The 24,072-nt window shown below is 37.8% G+C and overlaps 1 protein-coding gene across 1 annotated transcript in view; it reads right to left on the reverse strand.

Moving 5' to 3' along the window:
- Positions 1-24,072, reverse strand: part of LOC124989453 (uncharacterized) — a gene marked incomplete at its 5' end in the record, with an annotated part of 306,958 nt that overhangs the window by 89,741 nt on the left and 193,145 nt on the right. The window contains 3 exons of the mRNA XM_047559286.1: positions 5,247-5,410; positions 12,797-13,049; positions 15,442-15,660. Coding sequence (XP_047415242.1) covers positions 5,247-5,410; positions 12,797-13,049; positions 15,442-15,660 — 636 coding nt within the window. The remainder of the gene's footprint in view (positions 1-5,246; positions 5,411-12,796; positions 13,050-15,441; positions 15,661-24,072) is intronic.

Raw genomic sequence — 24,072 nt, forward strand, 5'->3', positions numbered from 1 at the left:
AAAGAAATCAAGCAGAAATCCTTGAAATGAAGGAATCAATAAACCAAATTAAGAATCCCAAGGAAAGCATGAACAACAGACACTTGGAAAGCAGAGTTTCAGGCAATGAAGGCAAAATATATAATCTTAAAAACAAAGTTGACCATGGAGAAAACATATTAAGAGACCATGAGCAGAACTTCCAAGAAATGTAGGATATCATGAAAAGGCCAAATTTGAGATTGAGCAGGATAGATGAAAGTGTGGAGATACATACCAAAGGAATGCACAATCTTTTCAATGAAATAATATCAGAAAACTTCCCGAGCCTAGAGAATGAAGGGGAAAATCAAATAGAGGAGGCTTACAGGACCTCAAATATGCAAAATTACAACAAACTCACACAAAGGCACATTATTATGAAAATATACAGAATAAGGATAGAATTTAAAGGCTGCCAGAAAAAAAAAATGTCATATTAGATCTAGAGGGAAACTAATCCAGATAATATCAGCTGATTGATCAACCCAGATCCTCAAAGCTAGGAGGTCTTGGAATATTATATCCCAAGCTCTGAAAGAAAATGAGTGCCAAACAAGAATCTTATATCCAGCAAAATTAAACTTCATATTTGACAAGGAAATAAAAAGCTTCCATGGTAAACAAAAGTTAAAAGAATTCATAACTAGAAAGTCTATACTACAGAATACTCTCAGAAAAAAAATATTTCATGAAGAAGAAATGAAGAATAATGTTAAAAACAGCAAAGGGGTAACTACACTAAAGGGATAGTTAATCAAAGGGGAAACTGATTCAAATTAAAAACCAGAAATAAACCAAAATGGGAATAAAAATCATATCTTAATAATAATATTGAATGTAAATGGTCTAAACTCATCAATCAAAAGGCACAGACTGGCAGATTGGATTTTTTTAAAAAGACCCAAAGTCTCTGTTGCCAAGAGACTCACTTCATAGGCAGAGATTCACAGACTGAAGGTAAAAAGATGGTAAAAAACATATCATTCACATGGATATCGTGAACAAGCATGGGTTTCTATCCTCATATCATATAAAATGAACTTCAACCCAAAGTTTATCAGAAGGTAAAAAGAAGGACATTTCATACTGCTTAAGGGAAGTATATATCAGCAAGACAATAACAATCATAAATATTTATGCCCCAAACCTCAAGGACATATGTGAATTTCAAGAATCAAATGGACCACAGCACAATCACACTGGGTGACTTTAACATACCTCTCTCACCATTAGATAGATCCTCCAAACAAAAACTAAACAAAGAAACTGTAGAACTAAATAATATAATCAATAATTTAGATTTAACAGACATATATAGAATATTTCATCCATCAAAGACTGAATACACTTTCTTCTCAGCAACACATGAATCCTTTCTAAAAAAGACTACATCTTATGCCATAAAGCAGCTCTTAGCAAATACAAAAAAAAAAAAAAAATAGAGATAATACCTTGCATTCTATCACATCGTAATGGAATGAAATTAGAAATCAATGGCAAAATAATAAACAGAAACTAAAGAATACACAAGATAATATACTATTGGATGGACTAAATAATACATTATGAAGACTGAATAACATGTTATAGAATGACAAATGGATAGCACAGAAACCAGGGATGAAATAAAATATTCATAGAGGTAAAAGAGAAGAGTAATACAATGTATCAGAATCTGTGGGACACAATGAAGGCAGTGGTAAGAGGTTCATTACATTGAGCTCATTCATTAAAAGAATAGAAAGTCAACAAATAAATAACCTAATATTACATCACAACACCCTTAAAGATGAAGAACAAATCAACACCAAAAACAGTAGAAGGCAGGAAATAATTAAAATCAGAGCCAAAATCAATGAAATTGAGAAAAAAAATTCAAAAAAATTGACAAAAGTTGGTACTTTGAAATAATAAATGAAATTGATAAACTCTTAGCCACACTAGTGAAGAGAGAGATAAAAGTCCACCAGAAAGCTTCTAGAGCTCATAAATGAATTCGGCAAAGTAGCAGGATATAAAATTAACACCCACAAATCAAGTGCATTCCTATACATCAGTGATGAATCAACTGAAAGAGAAATTAAGAAAACCGTCCCATTCACAATAGCCTCACTGAAATAAATATTTGGGAATTGACCTAACAAAAGAGGTGAAAGACCTCTACAATGAAACTGCAGAACACTAAAAGAAAGAAATTGAAAAAGACCTTAGAAAATGGCACGATCACCCATGCTCTTGGATAGGCAGAATTAATATTATCAAAATGGTCATACTACCAAAAGCACTATACAGATTTAATGCAATTCCTATTAAAATTCCAATGTCGTTCTTCATAAAAAGAAAAAAAAGCAGTCATGAAATTCATTTGGAAAAATAAGAGACCCAATGCCAGGGAATGGTGGCATATGCTTGTAACCCCAGCAACTCCAGAGGCTGAGGCAGGAGGATTGCAAGTTCAAAGCCAGCCTCAGCAACTTAGCGAGGTCCTAAGCAACTCAGTGAGACCCTGACTCTAAATAAAATACAAAAAAGGGCTGGAGATATAACTCCACTGAGTGCCCCTGAGTTCAATCCCTAGTACCAAAAAATAAATAAATAAATAAGAGATCCAGAATAGCCAAAGCAATCCTTAGTTAAAAAAAAAAAAAATTCAAGCAGGAGGCATCACAATCCCAGACATTGAAATATACTACACAGCGATAGTAACAAAAATGGGGGTTTTAGCACCAAAACAGGCATATATACAGATTGTACAGAGTAGAAGACATGGAAAGACAAACCCATGTAAATAGAGTTATCTTATACTGGACAAAAGCATTGAAAACATCCATTGGAGAAAAGATAGCCTCTTCAACAAATAAGACTGGGAAAACTGGAATCCATATGTAACAAAATAAAATTAGACCCCTATCTCACCCTGCACAAAATTCAACTCAAAGTGGATCAGGGACTTAAGCATTAGACCAGAGACCCTGTGGTTACTAGAAGAAAAAGTAGGCTCAAATCTGCATCATCTTAGTTTAGGAACTGACTTCATTAACAAGACTCCTAAAGCACTAGAAGTAAAATCAAGACTCAATAAATGGGATGGAATTGCGCTAAAAAGCTTCTTTACAGCAAAGGAAACAAACAAGAATGTGAAGAGAGAGTCTACAGAATGGGAGAAAATCTTTGTCACCTGAAACTGAGATAAAGAATTAATCTTTAAGATATATAAAGAGCTCAAATACCTTAACACTAAAAACATCATAATAATAACCCTATCAATAAATGGGCAAAGGAACTGAACAGGCACTCCACAAAAGAAATGTGATTGGTCAACAAATATATGCAAAAATGTTAAACATTTCCAGCAATTAAAGAAATGCAAATTAAAACTACCTTGAGATTTCACCTCACTCCAGTCAGAATGGCAATTATCAAGAATATACATAACAAAAAATGTTGGCAAGAATGTAGGGAAAAAGGTACACTCATACATTTCTGATGGGATTACAAATTGGTGCAACCACTCTGGAAAGTAGTATGGAGGTTACTCAGAAAACCTGGAATGGAACCACCATTTGACCCTTTTTTCCCACTCTTCGGTATGTACCCAAAGGTCTTATAATCAGCATGCTACAGTGATGCAGCTCAATTCATAACAGCTAAACTATGGAACCAGCCTAGGTGCCCTTCAACAGATGAATGGATAAAGAAAATGTGATACACACACACACACACACACACACACACACACACACACAATGGAGTATTACTCAGCCACAAAAAGAAAAGAAATGAAATTATGACAATTGCCAGTAATTGGATGGAACTGGAGGCTATCATGCTAAGTGAAATAAGCCTGTCCCAAAAAAACAAAGGCTGAATGTTCTTTCTGACATGTGAATGCTAACCCACAATTGGGGATAAGGTAAAATAGAAATACTTTGGATTAGACAAAGGGGAATGAAGGGAGGGGAAATGGGAACAGGAAAGACAGAATGACTCAGACATTACTTTCCTATGTGCACATATGATTACACAACCCATGTGATACCCATGTACAACCAGAAGAAAAGGAAGTTGTACTCCATCTATGAATAACATGTCAAAATACATTCTACTGACATATATAAAAAAGAACAAATACATTTCAAAAATTTAGTTTTGGAAAAGATTTTAAAATGATTTTAAAAATTAATAAAATTGGACCCATATCTTTGTTTTTTTGTTTTTTTGTTTTTTTTTGGACCAGGGATGGAACCCAGGGGCATTCAACCACTGAGACACATCCCTGTCCTTTTTTATACTTTAGTTAGAGAGAGGGTCTTGCTAAGTTGCTTAGGGCCTGGCTAAATTGCTGAGGCTGGCCTTGAACTTTTGATCCTCCTGCCTCAGTCTCCAGAACAACTGGGATTACAAGAGTGTGCCACTGCACGGGACAGACTCTTACCTTTACCACATACAAAGACCAACTCATGTTAAAAAGACTTGAATGTAAGACCTGAAACTGGAAAACTCCTAGAAGAAAACAGGGGGAAAGTTTCATGACAATGGTCCTGACAATGTTTTCATGGATATGACCCCAGAAGTGGAGGCAAAAAATACAAAATAAACAAGGGAATTACACCAAACTGAAGAGCTCCTGCCCAGCAGAAAAACAATCAACAGGAAACGTCTGCCTAGACCTTTTACTGCCCTCTATTTGTTGCTTGTCTTATCATTCTTCATGCACACACACACACACACACACACATACACCCTATTGAACTGATGACCCTGTGACGTACAGGATCAATGCTGCAGATTGATTCTTTCATTGGTGAGTTCTGGTGGGCAGTGGGAAGGGTGAGAAGAAACCAAATTGGAAGGCAGAGAAAAAGAGAATCAGAAACAAGCTTCCCAGGAAATTTCCCAGCATGTCTTTGGATATCAAGGGATAACTGGTTGCATGTTGAGTCTTAGTTTGCAGAAATAAGTATAATGATTTGCAGCAAAATCAGCCCTCTCTTTCATGGGGGACATATTTCTGCAAAAGTCAAATCATTTCTTGGCTGCTTTTCCTGGTGGGCGTTGCACATCATCATGGACATTGCCACCTGAGAGATGTACACATGTCACTAACTTTAACCATATTTGCATAAGCTAACTGCATCCCAAGACTAGGGTTAAACATATTCTTTTAAATGTTTTAAAATAAAACATATTTTATTCTTCAGAATAAAATCATGGAAGCACCTTACCTGAGACAAAACAGATACAAAATCAGGGAAGAAATGATGAACAGAAGAATGTAAAGTAGCATCGTGATGATCACACCAAGAATCCCTGGCTGCCTGCTTCTTACAAACACCCAGTAGAGCTTGGCTGCGTCGGCTATAGGCATCTCCCCGTCATGCGCAAGCCTCTGACAGAAGAACACAGATTAAAAGAGAAAGGAGGGAAAATGATTTTCAACTTAGATTAATATAAAGACACAAAGACTCTATGATACCATAATTTGTTTTTAAATTAAATCTTCTCACAGCTGAAAATTGCCAGATCTTTAGCTGCACAAAGAAAAAGGAAAAAAAAAAAAAAAAAAAAAAAGGCTGGGTTTTGCATGCTTGGTTTACCAGGTTTTTCTTATTTTCCCTGCTAAGCTTTTAAATGCATGCACTCAACATGCAATTCATGAACTCAAAGCCATGTTTTATTTATGTGCTATTAACTTCTGAATTTAATGAGCACAAGATATGAAGAAATTAAATATGATGGTGGAAAGATTCCTTTATTTCTGAAGCAGATTTGATAGGAATTTAATTTGGGCTATGCATAAAAGAGATGGCTTATTTTAGAAACTTATAAAAAAGTTATCAGGCTATTTAATATGAGCTTGAAAACCAAAGTTTACATTAGGTTAATTTAAAAATAAGCCCCTTTTTTTAGGGAAGGAAAAACATATTCTATAGTAAGTTAAAAATGAATGCCAGGCCATGGAATCTTTAAAGACAAATACAAATTACTATGGACCTATAGCATCATCCTATTGCATCATTGACCTTGAGTTTTATAAAACATGCATTCTTTAGTTGACTCCTATGACATCAACTGGAAGGATTATGTAACACAAGTGTAAAATAATGTATGTTTTCTGCAAAACAAAAGAGACAGAAGAAATTTTTTATTTTTTTATCTAATAAGTATCTAAATCGAGCTTAAAGAGGCACCTTTAAAATGTAGGTAATCCAAATCACATACGTGTAAAAAAGAAAACAAGACTAGACAGGTTGATTTGTATTTTCCCTATGCCAAAATTGGTAATTGGGTAATGACTAGAATTCAGATGTTACAGCTCTCAACTACTGCCTCTCTGGCTGTCACAATGTAGCATTTATTTTTATACCATTAGTCAGTCTATCTGCAAGAAGTGGATCTGCTTCTAGGACTCTAAGCAGAAGGTGAAGGCTGCCATCCATTCCCCACTTTCCAGATTTTACCTTTCTGCAGTTTCTTAAGGATAAAAAAAATAAATACAGGATTCATTGACAAAGCAACAAAAACAGAATGATATAACTGTGGTCAATAACGTGATCTAATCAAAAGATGCTGGTCACTCATTTGATCCACATATATTGAAAACCAACTAGGTGTACTTAAGCTCAGAAAACATATGGTAAGTAAATTTAGACAAAAATGCTGTGCTCTTGAAGCTTACTTTTAAGTAGTGTGTGTGTGTGAGTGTGTGTTTGTGTGAATGATAATAAGCATATATGAGAATAAGATTAAACAACATATGCTATATCAAAGCGTGATATTGTGAAGAAGAATATAAAGCAGAGAAAAGGCATAGGAGTATGTTAGTCAGCTTTCTATCACTGTTACAAAATACCTGAGATAAACAATTTACAAGAACAAAAGGTTTATTTTGGTTCATGGTTTCAGAAGTTTCAGTCCATACTTGGTTGGCCCTAATAATACCTTTGGGCCCAAGATGAGGCAGCACATCATGGTGGGGAGGGAGCTGCTCTTCTTATGCTCCCTAGGAAGCAGAGATAGAGAAGAAAAGACAATGGTCCCCATATCCCCCAGGGGCACACCCCCATGACCTAACTTCCTTCCACTAGGCCCAGTCTCTTAAATGTTCCATTGGCCTCCCAGTAGTGCCACAGCTGACCTAGCCTGTAGCATGCGGGCCCTGGTGGAAATCCAAGATGCAAACTACAGCAGGAAGGATGGGGTGTGTTATTAAATATTGCCACCTGAAAAGGTTTCATTAAAAAAAGGGACATGTAAGCAAAAGGCCTGAAGGATGTAAAGGGAGGAGCCATGTACCTGGAAATGGCATTCATCAGACCCTGCCCATAGTATGTCTCTTGGGTGTTCTGCTTTGCCCACCGGATTGTAAGTTCTTGTCTGAGTCATTAGGGCAATGACCCTTCCAGCTCGTGTCACCCACACAGCACAGGGTCATCACCTCATTAGGATCCTCTCATTTTTGTTCCTTTTATGTTATGTGTGCTCTTTTCAAGGTGTGTTTCTGGTTAGTCTCCCATTTGAGTCAGCTGACAGTATTGAGAAATGAATAAAGTAGGTATTTTTATTTGGAGATATTAATACTTTTTATGATGCCTCTGTGGAAATTGAAGGTTAGAGACAGTAACAAATGGCAGAGTTGGGACCAGAACCCTGCTTCCCCTGCCTGCAACTCTCCATCCCTCCACTATTCTACGTTCATTTCTAATGGAATGGAAAGGTTTGAAGGTGTCCCCCAAACACATGTGTTGGAAATGTAATGCCCAGTGCAACTGTGTTGAGATTAGGGCTCATGAGAGGTGTTTAGGTCATGAAGAATGGATTAATGTCAGTTATAAAAGGTCTGCGGCTGTGAGTTTGCTCTCTTGTTCTCTGTCTGCCCTTCCACCATTGGATGACACAGAAAGAAGTCTCCCACTAGATGCTGACTTCTCAATCTTGAACTTCACAGATTCCAGAACCATGAAACAATACATTTCTGTCTATTATAGATTACCCAGTCTCAGGCATTTTGTTACTGAAGCACAAAATAGCCTAAGACAGGGAGTCTTAAAAATTATTTGTTGAATGATAGTGTTTCCATTCTATCTTGATCTGCCTTTGTTCCCTGTGTGTTATTTTTATCTCTTTAAATGGAGGGTAAAAACAATGCTGTTATGGTTTGAATGTGAGGTGTCCCCCACATGTGAGAAGCCCACATGTGAGACAATGCAGGAAGGTTGAGAGGAGAAATATTTGGGTTGTAAGAGTCTCAACCCAATCAGTGAATTAACCCCTGATGGGTGGAGGAGATTGTCGTAGCTTTGGGGTATATATTTTGTATCTAGAGAGTGGACTCTCTCTCTCTCTGATTCCTGATGATACAAAGCTGCTTCCCTCTGCCACCCTCTTCTGCCATGAGGTTCTGTCTCACCTCCAGACCCAAGGAATGGAGCCGGCCTTCTATGGATTAAGACCTCTGAAACCGTGAGCCCTCAAATAGACCTTTCCTCCTCTATAATTGTGCTGGTCAGATCATTTAGTTATAGCAGCAAAAAAGCTGATGAAAACAAATGCTATATTTATTTTACATCTTTTAAAATCCTGGGCAGATGTCCAATCAATGTATGCATAATGATCATTTTAATATTCAATAGCAAATCTTTCCTCCATTTTTAATCAGAGATAAGGATAAGGCAGCGGAAGGGTTTTTTGTTCTTTTGATATGGGAATCTCAAACTCTTGGGTCAAGAGATCACCCTGCCTTGCCCTAGTGAGTAGCTGGGAGTGTAAATGTGCACTACATGACTGGCTACAGAGGACACATTTTTGTATTCAATGGAATTCTTGTGCATGGTACTAAGAAGGAATGCATTTCCAACCTCTGAGCCTGCAAAGTTAGAAACCTACAAAGTATTTTTAGCAACAGCACCAGTCAGTGCTTCAATCTGAAACCACTCTACCTATCATACCTCTTTGTAGATCTCTAGAAACGAAATAATCCAGAATAGAAAATATCAGTAAAATTAGGTAGTATTACTCTTACTGGTTCAAACACAGATTATTCTCAGCCTCACCTGCTAAGAAGTGCTGAAGAACTTTGAGGTATGGACTCAGGCAACCCAAGTCAACAAGTGACCTTCAATCTATAACTGCGATCTCAAACTTTAATGAAGATCAGAACCCCCATTAAAATCCATTCTGCCAGCCCTCTTTTCTGAGTTTCTGACTCAGTAGTTTTGTGCAAGGACCGTGATTTTGCACTTGGAGAACCACTGCTTTAGATTAGTACTCTCCAAACTTCAGTGTGCTGTCAAACTGCCAGAAAGCATGTTAAAATGCATATTTAAATTCAATCAGTAGGTAGGCTCAACAGCATTTCGACACGTGCCCTGGAGATTCCGGGGTTGCTGATCTGAGGAATGCACACAGTTTTAGAGATTTTTAAAAGATAGCAAAATATATGTCATTGGCAATGAAACATGATGGATTCTAACTAGAGAGTCAATAATTTGTGGAGACTTGGAATAAAGTTTTAGCTCTTCTTTCCATCTGGAAAGAGATAGGGGTGCTATATTCATCTATTAGAATCCAAGTCAGTTTCATCAGGTGACAGACCTCTGAACTGGTTCTGAGATGACCGTGCTGGAGGCTGCTTTCCTGCAGATCACATCAGAGGCCCCACGGTCAGTTAAGTCTGCTCATTTTGTCAGCTGCCTTGGAAACAGTGGACTGGTTAGTTATTAAACTGCCCAAGGGACATGATTGAAATAAGAAAAGCCATTCCATGAGGGCTATAGATGTTCCTTCTGAAGAGTCCTCAGAAGATCATAAGGGACAGCTGCTCATTGCCCCCAAATGGCTTCCCTTGTGGCTTTGCAGTGGACTGGGTCCCAGTACCACACTTACTCAATGTGAACATCAGGCCTCTGGGAACGATTAGGAGGTGCCATGGGACATAGTTCCTAAGGAATGCAGATGGCATCCTCTCTAGTCTCCAGCTCAACAAACCTTTATGGCTCAGCCTTCTCTTTGCTAGATTGGAGACTGAGAGTAAGTATGTCAACAGAATCTGGCTGACTCCAGCTCGATCTACTCAGAATCACAAGGAGGCGAATCCACAGGGTGAAGACATCTTGGAGATGGTGTAGAAAACACAACCACACCTGGCCTGAAAGTCTCCCTCTTTTGCCATGTCTTCAAGGTGTTCCGTGGTACTGAGGTTTCAGAGAGAGTCACCTGCTGACACATGAAAACAACTCTGCCTTCCAAGTACAGATGGCCTTTCCTTAGCATGTGGTTCTACCCCCAACTCTATCTAGTGCAGGATAGCAAACTGGATGCCTGGGTAGACGAAATGTGCACTGTTCTGAGTATATTTTAGTAACATATAATACCCATGTTAAAGTGTCTATCAACAATTGCCCAGGTCCACAAGTTCTAAGAATTTCTAGCACACGTCATTTTCACTCAGAAATAGATTAGAATAGAATAGATAGAATTCCCAATATGAGACCTGAAAAGATACCAGTGGACTCAGAGCTTCAAGAACCCCAGTTTGGATAAGAGCAGCCCTGGATCCTCAGCAACTGAAAGCTCAGTCTAGCAAATAGCAAAAGGAAGGAAAAGGACACCTTGATAAGGTAGCTAGCACCATGATGTGGTCCATGGAACCAGCATCATTGACATCATCCAGAAATTACAAGAAATGTAGACTCTCAGGTCCTGAGATTCAGAGTGAGCATTTAAATAAGATCCCCAGAGGGTCTGTAAGCACACTGAACTTTGAGAAGCACTTCTCTAGCATACCATAGCCTGAGAGCAATATAAAAATAGTTCTCTGATTTGAGCAGCCTGTTACAGAACCCAGGATCTAACGTGTCTCCATGAATGTTTATAAATGTTTGCATAGCATCTCCATCTTTAGTTCTAAAGGCACATTAGAAACAGCAGAATTAATTTCAGAGACAATTGCTAAGTAGAGTCCATCAAAAAACACCCCATCTCTATGATCTGTTTGGTACAGTGAATACAGATGAAATACATATATACCAATTATGAAACTTCTTTTATGCACTATTACTGCATAATTTAAGATAATTTCTAACAGAATATTCAATCATATTGATTAATTCACAGTATCCATTAGCTCCCTTACTTAAGGCTAGATTGTATGACCAGGTCTACAGTTACAAAACGTTAGTAAAAAAATTTGTATTTCCTTTCTTCGCCTATTAAAATTACTTAAAACTTTATTGACTTCAAGTTAAAATAGGTTTTGACTTGAACTATTCCACTTTTTGCCAATATCTTCAATTTTTCTTTGATAATTTCATGTAAAACTTTGGACAACTTAAATGAAACTTAAAGTTGCTAAATTACAGGTTGGCAGGGTTGTGGTTAAGAGGCAGGGGAGTAACATAGGCCCACTGAGTTTTGTCTATGCTGAGTTTGTGTCTCACAAGCTATTCTGGTATTTCTGGATCCTCCTAGTCTGCTTGTTAGAACTTTCCTATGCAACTGTGTCAGTCGTCCTCAAACTGTGGTCCCCAGGCCAACAACATCAATATCATCTGGGAATTTGGGGGAATGCAAACTTGGGCTTTACTGCAGAACTGCAGAAACCGAAACCCTGGGGTGAGGCCCAGAAATTTTCTTTTACTAAAACCTGCAATAAATTCTTACATACAGAAAGAAGTTTGAGGATCACACAATAAAGTAGCACTCACCAGGAAATCACAGGCCTTGCAAATCCAAAGCAACTAGAGATTCAGATATGGCAATAAATTCACCCTATTATCCATATCAATTTTGCTTCAAATTACAGTACTGAACTTCATTGATAATTGAAATATTTTAATGAAATTGAATAATTATCATCAGGAATAGCATACACTTGATTTTACAAAGCAATATATTGACTCAAAGTTTGAAAGAGAAATTTAAACAATGAAAGAAACACCAGCCTCAGAATTCAGGTATCTTGGTTTTATCCTGGTTACAGTCCGAGCTGCCTATATGACGTTAGATAAGTAAAGGGATTCTATGTGGCTGGTTCTTCCCCAAATAAGAATACTGCTTGCCCTACAAATTTCAGTTTTGTTGCAAATATATAATCAAGTCATTATATGAAGAAGCTTAAAAAGTTTAAAGCACATTTCCAACATTAGAATTACTATTACCATTATTTTATAGATCATTGGGCACAAATTCATAACTATGAAATTCTAGAATTCTGTTTTAGGGTAAAATTGCACTGTCTGTCATTTCACAACCACCACAAAAGTCAAAATAAATGCCTATGGGATGAGTTTTAAAAATGCATTACTTGGAAAATAAAATAAATAAATAAATAAAAATGCATTACTTGGAAATGTTTTAAAAACTCTTAATATTCTTTAGTATAGTTATTACACAGGTCTATTGTGTCATTAATCAAATAAATAACTATCCAGTTAAAGGAACTATTATACAATTACTTTTTGAAAGTTTACCTGCAAACATCTTTAGTACCAAAAAAGTTATAAAATACAATTTCCTTGTAATTATTTCAAAGTTTGGATGTGATCTTCTATATGGTTGGCTACTTATTTTAAAAGTGTTTATTTCAGAGAGTTCAAATTAAACTGAAATTGATTATGTTGGACAGCCATGATATTTTTATGAGAAAAGACGTAATAACTTCAATTTAAGATGAATATCGAACATTCGTCATTATCGAAACCATGTCAACTGATTTATGCACTAAAGCTAAATTCTGTGTCAAGAACTCATCTCCTGATTATTTTATTTGACTTACCCCCAGGAAAGTATCCACTATAAACACCGCCAATGGGTCCAGAACTGTCCATAGTCCCATGGTGATGATCAATTTTGACAAGGCGTCAAGGCAGGAGGCAAACAGTAGTTGACAGCCCCATCTGATCAGAACCAAGAGGAATATGATTGCGTTCAGCATCAAGGGTCCTACTACAACCACAGGCAGCTCCTCCTCAATGCTAAGCAAAGAACTCGGGTAGCAAAGCTCAACCGTGTGGGGGTAAAAGTGGAATCTGTAGGAAAACAAAGCAATCCCGTGCATATAAACAAGAGTTAAAATGCCCATGGACTGAACAATCTGATTTTTTTTTAATATAGAAAATACACTTAAGATCTTCCCCAAATTGTTAAAAGTCTTTCTCTTTTCCTGACCCCTTAGTACCACCTAAACATTCCACCATCAAGGAAAAGGTGAGTTCTAACAGGTTCATCGTTATGGTGAAATTATTTAACCATAGAAAGTATGTCAATGTAAGCCACTGAGCAGAGCAGTCTAGAAGCTAAGAGCTTCCCTGCAGTGCATAGTACTGATTAGAAGCCTATTTGAAATGCAAAATATACCAGTGGATTTTCTAATGAATCACTGTCAACAGAAATGAGAGAGATTTAATAAAATAGTCTTCAATTTTAGTGTAGCCCTATGGTTCCTCTAGAGAGACTCTCAAATATAATAACAATAAAACCACTATCACTCATAACCAAAATCTTGTACTACGAAGTCAAGTTGACACAAGCGGAGGACCTAGAGGTCAAGTCCAAGCAGAGCCCAGTAACTCAAGCAGCCTCCACCCAGGCTTTGGCACCACAACTCTGTGCAAGCTGAGACTTCTTTCACGCTAAGTTTTCTCTCCCCCGAGTCTCAGGCTGAGTAAAGCTGTTTCATAGTTAATCCTATTCGTGTATCCTCCTTATCAGCGCTCTGCTTGAAGGTTCTTTATATCCATTCCTTGACTTTTGCTTCAAAGGGAGTTTTATGCTTTGTTCTTACACTACTGTGAATTTCAAATCATGTGTCTTCATTGATTGAACGTGAAACACAGAGAGGGTGAAAAAATGTTCATTATGTTGTTATTGCTATGTCTACAACTAAGATGTGACAAAGAGTTATTATGCAATTCAAGACCATGGACCAAGATGATATCCAGAAAGATATCTTAAAATATCTTTTTTTGTTTTTGTTTTGGAGATTGAACCCAGCGTTGCTTTACCACTGAGTTACATCTCCAGCATTTTCTATTTATTTATTTTATTTTGGGACAAAGTCTTGCTATGTTGCTGAGGTTGACCTTGAACTTGCGATCCTCCTGCCCCAGCCTCTCAAGTTGCTGAGATAACAGACTTGTACCACTGCACCCAACATAATATCTTAGGTCCTCTGTTGCTTAAAAAATCGGTAAAACTGGGCTGTCTACTTGTTTCTTGCAGTCTCATTTTATTAAAACTAATAAAAATAGGGCTTCCTTTTCCAGTGAAGAATGAAAAAGCAAACAATGAAAAGCAAGTAGCCCAAGCATATAAAATTTTTTTCTTGTCTGCTTCAGAAACAGAAAGAAAGAAGAGTAAAAGAGAAAGAAAGAAGAAAATAAGACAGGACTATTCATGTAAAAATTCCTGCTTAAAAATTTTAGTTATCTAGCCAGGCATAGTGGTGCACACCTGTAATCCTAGAGGCTCAGGAGGCTGAGACAGGAGGATCCTGAGTTTAAAGCCAGCCTCAGCAAAACAAGGCACTAAACAACTCGGTAAGACCACGTCTCTAAATAAAATACAAAATAGGGCTCAGGTGTGGCTCAGTGGTCAAGTGCCCCTGAGTTGTTCCCTGGTACCAAAAAAAAAAAAAAAAAAAAAACCAACTAGTTATTTAATATATAAAAATTTGCATATTGTGTAACATACATAGTTGTGATTTAATTCAGTAAAACTATTGAAAACTTTATATGCACACAGGTATACACATATATTCCTTTTCATAAACTCTTAAAGTTCTTTGCAGTCTTCTTAATTGAAAATATTCACACATCTTTATTTTTATCTGCACCATCTACATTTGAGAAAATGAATTTCACTTGTACTGTTATCTATCTGTTTGTCTATCTACAATGTCTATGGAATCATATTTATGGAGAGATAACCTTTAAAGTGTCATCTTTTTCTATAGGATAATGGCCCGGAAAGCTGCCTGAGCTCACGTTTAGTAATTGTTTGAATTCAATCATTTTGTAGAAGAGGCAATCTTTGCTTCTCTGAGCATAGATAATAAATCAGACTTATGCTACTTCTAAAATACCTTCAGCCTAAGTTACTCTGATAAAATCAAAATAGAATAAAAGATTGTTGCTAAATTCCTCTTTGGGTTCTGCTCAGATATTAGAACATATTTGAATCTGCTAAATTTTAGATAAATATTGATGTACCAGTTACATATTTGTATACACACAGCCAACCACAAGATGAGACTATAACCGTAATAGAAGTTCTTGCTCGCAAATGAAGACAGTTTTGCCTTTTCAAATCATACCTGCATTTTAGGTCTTCTGGTAAATGGACAGGAGAGGTACTTTGTGCTTTCATTTGTCCTATCAAGATGAAAATACATTCCTTTGACTTTCAGGGGAAAGCACTCACTTTGTAACTGGAGTTGAAATGGCCCGTAGGAAAAGCCACTGGCCAAGGTAATGCAGGTAGAGCCTCAGGAACCAGAGAGAAGCCATCAGCAAGATGATGTACCAGAAGGCCTGGCTCTGCCATTGAGCTAACTGAAGTTCTGAAATCACAGACACCAGGGCAAAATGGAGATGCTTGAAGAATTCTCCAGATCCCTGACCAGCAGCCACTGAAGAACAGCTACAAACAGAGAAGGAACTGGTCAATCCCGTGCTTACAGCAAAACCCAAAGTGAAATATTCTGATAATAACAGCGAAGACACTAAGACAATAAAACTAAATGAAATTATTTTTAAATACCTGGAACTTGAAAATATTTATATTTCTTTTTGCTGTCATGGATGACGGAAGGGAAATCTAAAAAAGCATGGATTAGGGAGGTGCAAATCAGATCTGCAATGAGATAGCACCTCACACCATTAAGATGGCTATTTAGAAAAAAATAACAAGCATTGGTAAGGTTGTGGGAAAGTTGGAATCCCTGTGCTCTACTGCAAACGTAAAAGGGCACAATCACAAAGTATTCTGATTTAACTCTGGTTTCCTTTCTAGGTTTAGGATTAAGAGCAAGGTTGTTTTCAAAGTTTCTAAAATCATGGTTTTTTTTTTTTTTTTTTTGTGAGAAGGAAGATGGAGAGGTCACCTGAAAGTGCCTGACAATCAGGAATCACTCCCTCAAGAGCGTGTGTAGGTGACAGAGTTAGTAATATATAGCACGGGGACCAAAGGCTCTGGAATCTGCTGGTCTGGGTGCAATTCTCTATGCCTTGGTTTCCTTCTATGGAAAAGAAGGCAGGAGGGTCAGCTTGATGACTAGGTCCACAGGAGGAAACACTTGGGACACTGCTGTCTCTGCATTGTACCCCAAAACAATGAATATGCAACCTGTCCAGTCTCCCTCTTCCCCCTCTTCCTATATTTTCCACTGTGACACTGAAATAGTCTGGGTTTCTATAAAGCCCAAGAAATATAGAAAAATTGACCAAATAATGGCATGATTTCTTTAATTTTTTAAAAAAGAAATAAAGTTGATAAACTGATAAACATGCATATGCAAATATTTGTAAATATTTAATTAAAGCAATGAAAATCATGAGTATATGTCAAGCATTTAATTAAATCTGAAATTGATCTTTATAAGCATGAGGCTCCAAATTTCTGGGTGAGCTTGTGTACATCTATTTTAGAAAGATTTTTCTAGAATGATTCAGTTAATTCCTCAACCAAACATAGCACTAATAATAAACATGTCACCAAAGGAGAAACCAGCACTGAAGTAAATAGTTCAGCAACATAGCGATCAACTCACAAGTCAGAGGCCAGGGAAGCTGCAGAATAGAGAGGCAATTCACAGACATATTCAAAAGTTTTGACACAAGAAAGCCCATCACTCCCTGAAGATGATCAAATACGAAGACAACAATTCCGTGGGAGGGAAGGTAAGTGTGGAAATGGGAATCTGACTACAGCAATGTCAGCGAACAGACACAGCATGACCACAGTCTTTTGGTCTGTGCAGGAGGCACCTAACATGACATCGGCAATTCCCTTTGACTGTTCTCTGTGTGTGTGGCCGTGAAGATGTGAAGCATCACCTCTCTGAAAACCATTCTTACACTGAGCATGCTTTTCAATGACAAAAATGACAGGCAGTTAAACAGGAAGCAGACCTCCAAGAGACTGTGCTTTGCACACAGGGATAGAGTCAGGGGACTAAGTCTCTTACAGAAGGATCCCAGAATGCCTCGCTGCATTCGCCATCATATGAAATGAAACCCAGAACCTTCTACACGGCTAAAGCAAAATATCCTGAACATGATCTCCCTTTCAGTTAATTATTCTGTCACTGTTTTGCCTCTTCAAAGGGAAGAGGAAATTAAATACAGACTCGGCAGTGTGTTGTTTGCAGAAAACTGGAAAATCTCAAGTGATGCAAAACAGAAAAGACAGTAGCTTCTTTGACCTTTGGAAATTTCCACTGTTCTGTTCTGTATCCTTTGACATAAATGACTAAGCAGTCGAAGTGCTTATGCACAGAAAGCACTACAAAATCATGCTTTCACCATTAGTTTCACTAATAAAAATGTTTCCCACCCACACTTGGAATGCATATTTTGTTGTTGTTGTTTTTTGGTTTTGGTGTCTTTGGGTATTGGAGATTGAACCCAGGGGCACTTTATCACTGTGCCACATCTCCAGCCCTTTTTATTTTCTATTTAGGGACAGGGTCTCTTGAAGTTGCTTTAGGGCCTGGCTAAATTTCTGAGGCTGACTTTCAACTTGTGATCCTCCTGCCCCAGCCTTCCAAGCCACTGGGAATACAGACAAACGCCACCACGCCCAGCTGAAACGCATAGTTGTGTAGCAGGCTTTTGATTTAGGACAAATAACACCAAAATTTCACTAGGTACAATTTATATCTCATTCATAATGTTCAATTATCTCATTGCTAGTCAACACGTTTCAATATTTGTTTTTATTGGTTTAACAATGACAACCACAACATGCGGATCCAAAGAAGTAGTTAAAATCTCGACTCCGTCTTTAGGAGTCTAAGAAACCGCAGCATTAGAAATTTAATCGAACCAAAGGAATCAGGTGTATTTTTATAAACAATGTCCATAGGACAACAAGATATGCCAGTTCTTTCCTTTTAATCATTTTGAATTTGCACTTGAAATTCCATTGTGGATTTATGTAAAATTACATCCACAACCACCTTTCCATATACTGTTCTTGACATAGATCTCATTTGAAAGAATTCTGCTTCCACATTTCGAAACTGTCTTGAAAGAGAGCATCTTTTTTTTTTTTATTCTTGTAAACATGCAAGGCATATCACAAGAGGCAGTGCCACTGTGAAATAGCCCCATGCCCATTTCCACTGTTGGTTCCTTTCTCTGTAATCTTTCTTGGTTATGTACAAAGAGTATGACCATCAAAAGGATAATAAATGGCCTCTGCCACTGGGGTGTGTAATACGTAGAGTGGGAATTGATTTGTTGGTTATGAAGGAAGCCATAGAGCACACAGATCACTGCGAAATCACATTGAGGCCAGCAGCTACTCCTCGGTGCATGCAGACGGCTCCTCTAGAGCTCACGGGGTGAGCTGCCAGAGGGTGAGAAGAATGGGGAGGTCATCCAGTATTCAGCTATTAAATGAAACCTATTTCTCTGAACTTCAGTCACATTTCATATGACACACATATATCCCCCTTGCATGCACAGTCCTTATGGAGACCTGAAATCAAACAAGATTTCTGTGATCCATCAGTGTAATAATATAACATCAAAAAACAAAATTGCTTCGGAAAAAAAATCCTTAGAATGCATTCTTAAACTCTCTTCTATAATGAACAGAAATCCTTAAGGAATTTGTATATAATGAAGATTTTTTACTCATGTACTGTGCATAATAATTCTTATTTAAAAATCATTACCAATAGATGGCACTAAAATTTTCACATTCCCTTTCTCTGGCATAACCAAATATATGCCAGACGTAGCATTTTAAAAATTAATATTTTTAAAAATTATAATTATCAATAAGTAGCTATTTTATTGGTTTTTTTTCCCCACACTATCTCATTCATCAACAAGTTTTTGAACATAGATGTCCTTGATGATTTTGAGGCCTTCTGAGGTGTATTATTCAGCATTTTAGGAAGTCTTTTAAAATGAAGCTGTCAAAGAAGCATGTGTGGATTCTGCTGCAGAATTCTTCATGTTCCATCAGACTTTTGCAGAAGCTAAACTAAAGGCCAAAACCAGTTAAGTGATTTGCCCACATTAACACAACTGATAACAAAGAGATTTCCTACCACATCCTCCTGCCTTTCCATTAAGACTCCTGCTTCAGCAGAAGGAAACAGGATTGAGAAATGTTAGGCTATTTGGAGCATCTTTGCCTGAAACCTGAAAGAAGGAAGTGTCTCTTCCTTTGTAGAAGCTGGTGGAATTGGATACAGTTCACTCACTCAACAGGTTGCCATTGAATGAAAGATGTCATGCCCTATGATCATGCCATTGGCAGAATAACACCCCCTGCCAACATCACCTGCCTTAATCCCTGCAGCCTGTGATTATGTGAAATTACAGGGCAGTGGGGAATTAAGGTGCAGAAGCAATTAAGTTGCTATACGGCTGAGCTTAAAATAAGGAGATTATTCTGGATTATTTGGGTGAGCCCAATGTAATCACAAGGATCCCAGAAGATGCAAGAGGGAAGCAGAAAAGATGGAGAGAAGGAGAGAGAGCCAGAAAAGGGCAGTGTGAGAAAGACTTGGCCTGAATCTGTAGGCTTTGAAGATTCAGGTGAGCCAAGGAATGAGGACAGCCTCTGGAAACCAGAAAGGGCAAGGAAACCTTCTCCCCTGGAGCCTCTAGAAAGAACAGGTTTCCCGGACACCCCGGTTTCAGCCCTGTGAGATACATTTCAGACTTCTGACCTCCAGAACTGTAAAATAATAAATCTGTGTTGCTTGAGGTCACAGGTTTGTATCATTTGTTCCAACAGCAATGGAATACTCATATAGATAGCTTCCCATCAATGAAAACGGACTGCTGGACACACAGAATTCTTAGTCTATCGGGAGAGATGCTCAAGTGAAAAGATAAATAAAACACGGGGATAAAACCCAGTGTGAAAAGTCCTTTGATAATGTACCAAGTGCAATAAGAAAACAATGGACAGATCCCTATCTCTCACTGGGTAAGAGAAGCCTTCTCCTCTGAGCTCTCTGAGACGACTAAGAAAGGGGTGTGGGCAGGAGAGTTAGTGAGGGACATCCCATTGTATCTTTAGTTTGCAGGGGAATGAAGTCTAGATTCTCAAACTAAAAATAAGTTGAATTGGGTGGGGGAAGTCCAATTAAGAAAGATGGTCACAGTGTGATGCTGGAGAGGCAGGTGGGGAGGGCTTGGGATGAAGCCCAGTCAGTATATGCATATTAAGGAGTTTAAGATCCATCCAGACACCATCAACAGTCCTTGGACTACTGGAGGGGCTGGGAAGGATATCACATTTGTATTATGGAAACATCACTCCAGTTGCAGAATGAATAAAAATTTGGGAGGATTCCGACTGAAGGGGAGAAAGGAGGATAACTTAGATAATGACTTACCAGTACTGCTCAACCAGAAGCAGAACTCTGGATCTTTCAGAAACATGGGCAGGAGTTATTATTTGCTGTCACAACAATATGAAGGGTGGCAAAGGCACTAAGCTTCCTGAAATGTCATAAGAGTCTCAAATAAGGAAGATCTGGCTTTACCCTGTGTTAGGTTTTTAGGGCTTCCGTAAACACAGACGGGGTGACTTCACAAACCAGAAATGTAGTCAGCCCTCCATATCCACAAGTTCTGCCTTGGCAGATTCAACCAAACATGGATAGAAAACACTGAAAGAAAAAAATTGTACTGAGTGTACACACTTTTTAAAATTATTATTCTGTAAACAATATAGTAGAACAACTATTTATCTAGCATCTACTTTGTCTTAAGTTAGAGAGGATGTAAAGTAAACTGGAAGATGTATTTGGTTCTATGCAAATGCTACACCATTATACATATTGGACTGAGGCATCTAAGTCTTTGATATCCGTGGGAAGTCCTGGAACCAATCCCCTGTGGATATTGAGAGATGACTGTAGGCTCTCATAGTTTAGAGGCTAAGTCTGAAATAAGATGCTGGTAGGCCATGCTCCCTCCAAAGCTTCCAGCCAAGAATCCTATATTGCCTCTCTCAGTTTCTGTAGCTCCAGCTATTCCTTGGGTTGTAGATCACAGCTGCAGTCTCTGCCTGCATTTTTACATAGCCATCTTTCATCTGTATGCCTGTATCTTCACGCATAGGATGCCAGCCACATCGGATCAGGGACCCATGCTACTATGGGATGACCTCATCTTAACTTACATCTACAAAGGCCCTATTTCCAAATAAGGTCACCTTCTGAGGTAATAGGGGTTAGGACTTCAATATATATTTTTTGGGGGGTGCAATTCAACTGATAACACCTCTGTGTGCCACCAACAGCTCTTTTGAGGAAAAGAGAATTAATTCAACTAGTGGTGGAGGAGATAAATGGTTGGATTAGGAAGAGGTTTGACTAAAATTAACCAGATTTGGAAACTGTTTGAATATGAGGGCTGAAAGAAAAGAGTAATTTCAAACCAGTTTCAAAGTGTCTGACTCAGAGAGAGCTCAATCAAAGGAGGTGGTGCAAAGAGCCATCACAGGAAAGTGTTTGGTGGGAGAGGGAAAAGAGGAGCTTATGGAGATCCGTTCATGGAAATGCTTGTGGTAGATGCAAGAAATGTGCCCAACAGTCAAGTGTCCATATGGAAGTGAACTTCACAAGACAGCAGAGCTAGCAATGCAAACTTAAAAGTCAGTAACATGATAATAAGAAGTCATCCAAGTGGTGTGGAAATGATGTGAAACCTAAGTATTGTAAAAATGTTGGAGACTAGATTGGATATAGATTTTATTTATGGGCAAGGTTTACTACATAGACACTGAGTAACATAAAGTAAAGCACCTATTGAAGCAATTATTTTCCCATAGGCTGGTAAATGGCAGCCTGTGTAGTCAGACAAAATCTTCCTCCTTCTTCTACTTCCCCTCAAAATACTTTATGGATCAGAGTTGGTAAAGTGAGTGAGAGTTTGGGGCATAGACCATAATACTGATGTTACAGTAGATATTATAAATTGAAAACACTACACATTGGGAGATTTATAGATATCATGTCTAATTTACAGACACACTTTGGAAGACACACATTGCTCTACTCACTTAACAGATGAGGGATCAAGAAATAAGAAGTTTCAGCTTACTTTCTTTAGATCACACAGTTGTTAAGAGACAGATCCAAGATCAGAGTCTAGACTTGAACCTGGTTTTACTGATGCTCAATCCTGTTCATGTCCCCAATCCATGCTGCTCAGACTATAAGGGAGCTCGGAGGGGTGACAAGAAGAGGTTCACAACTCATACCCCAATGGCCCATGTGTTAAACTTTGGCACTATGGAGAGGCAAAGCCTCATTGGAATTCTTTAGGACATTGGGGCTTGAAGGGATTGTGAGACCCCTTCTTTTTCTCCTCATTGCTCCCTGACTTGACTTGACATGACTGGTTTTGCTCTGCCGTGCACTTCTGCCATGATGTGCCCAAACAATAGGCCAACTGCTCCTAGACAGAAAACTCCAAATCTGTGAGCCACAAGAAACCTTTTGTCCTCTTAACTTGATAACCTCAGGTTTTAGTTACAGTCATGGAAAACTGACTACCACACACACACACTCAGAAGTTACACTGGAATTTGTTGAAATGCACACTGATGTCAATGAGTAAGCAACTCTTGGCTCTGAAAGCAGGAAACGTGCCCCTCTTCTCCACTGCTATTTTCCTGGCCTTGTGCATCATAGATGCTTAAAACAAATACGTGTTCATGAATGAAGTTTTTAAAATAAAATGATTTTCTGTATTGCTTCAGTCAAAACTATGGTGTCCTACAATTAGGTGGCCTATCCTTGAACTTGGCCTAGCCATTAATGTATCCATTTCAATATCCACAATAACCCACACTACAGTCTTTGCTTAGTGTCTGAGAAATATAAAAACTGCCATTAGAATTTTCTAAACAGCATCTCAGGATAGTCTAGTAAATCCATTGCTATATATCATTAAGGGATTTGACTGGCAGGAATTCTTTGGGCAAATTCACTGGGATACCACGTTTAAAAGAAAATGAGATAAAATATGTTAAGAAATGGAGTCACCTATTTGGAAAGAAAAGAAATTAATCAAAAACAAATTATTATAATACTATATTTTGTGCTAATTATTAGATTTATATTAATGTTAATTAAACTGGCATGGTCTTACTTTTTAACAAAGTTATTAAAATGTCCGCATCTACTACTGCCTTGTCTTTATTGTGTCAAGTATTTGCATGATATATGCAACTCTTTCACAAAGGTCTCTTTACAAATACACTTGCCAAAATATTCTGGATAACATTATTATCCATTCTTTCAACTTTTAGAAAACTTGATAAAAAGAAAAAACTCACAGGTTCATCTTGATATTGGTATTTTCAAACTGGGCATTTCCCCTTAAAATTGTGTCTCCTTGGCCAATTTGGGCATTATACATTTAATATAACACATTGCACTTTTAACAGGTTTAATTCAATTTACAACAAATGCCTCTAATTAAGTTAAAAGATCTTTGAAAATTGCTAAATCTTAGGGGTAATATTACCACTACTGACATTGAAATAATTGATCTTTCCCACTGAGGCACAAAAGTATGAATGTTCTAATGAGAAAACAGCGATTAAAGTATATTGAAGGAGTCCAAAGAGACTTTCCAACTCTTTAGGCTGTTATTTCCAATGACAGTCTCTGAATGGGAGTGGAAAGCTTTGGAGGAAGACAGGGACAGATGTAAAAAAGAAAATTGAAAGCAAACTTCAAAAACAAAGTCACCACTTGAAGCAAAGGTGACCAAAGTCCATTTGCCATTTTACAGATAATACGCCTTTTGTTTAATATGCTGTGTGATTCTGTTTTAGAACATTAAT

This window comes from Sciurus carolinensis, chromosome 7 (genome assembly GCF_902686445.1).
Source record: "Sciurus carolinensis chromosome 7, mSciCar1.2, whole genome shotgun sequence".
Taxonomy (NCBI): domain Eukaryota; kingdom Metazoa; phylum Chordata; class Mammalia; order Rodentia; family Sciuridae; genus Sciurus; species Sciurus carolinensis.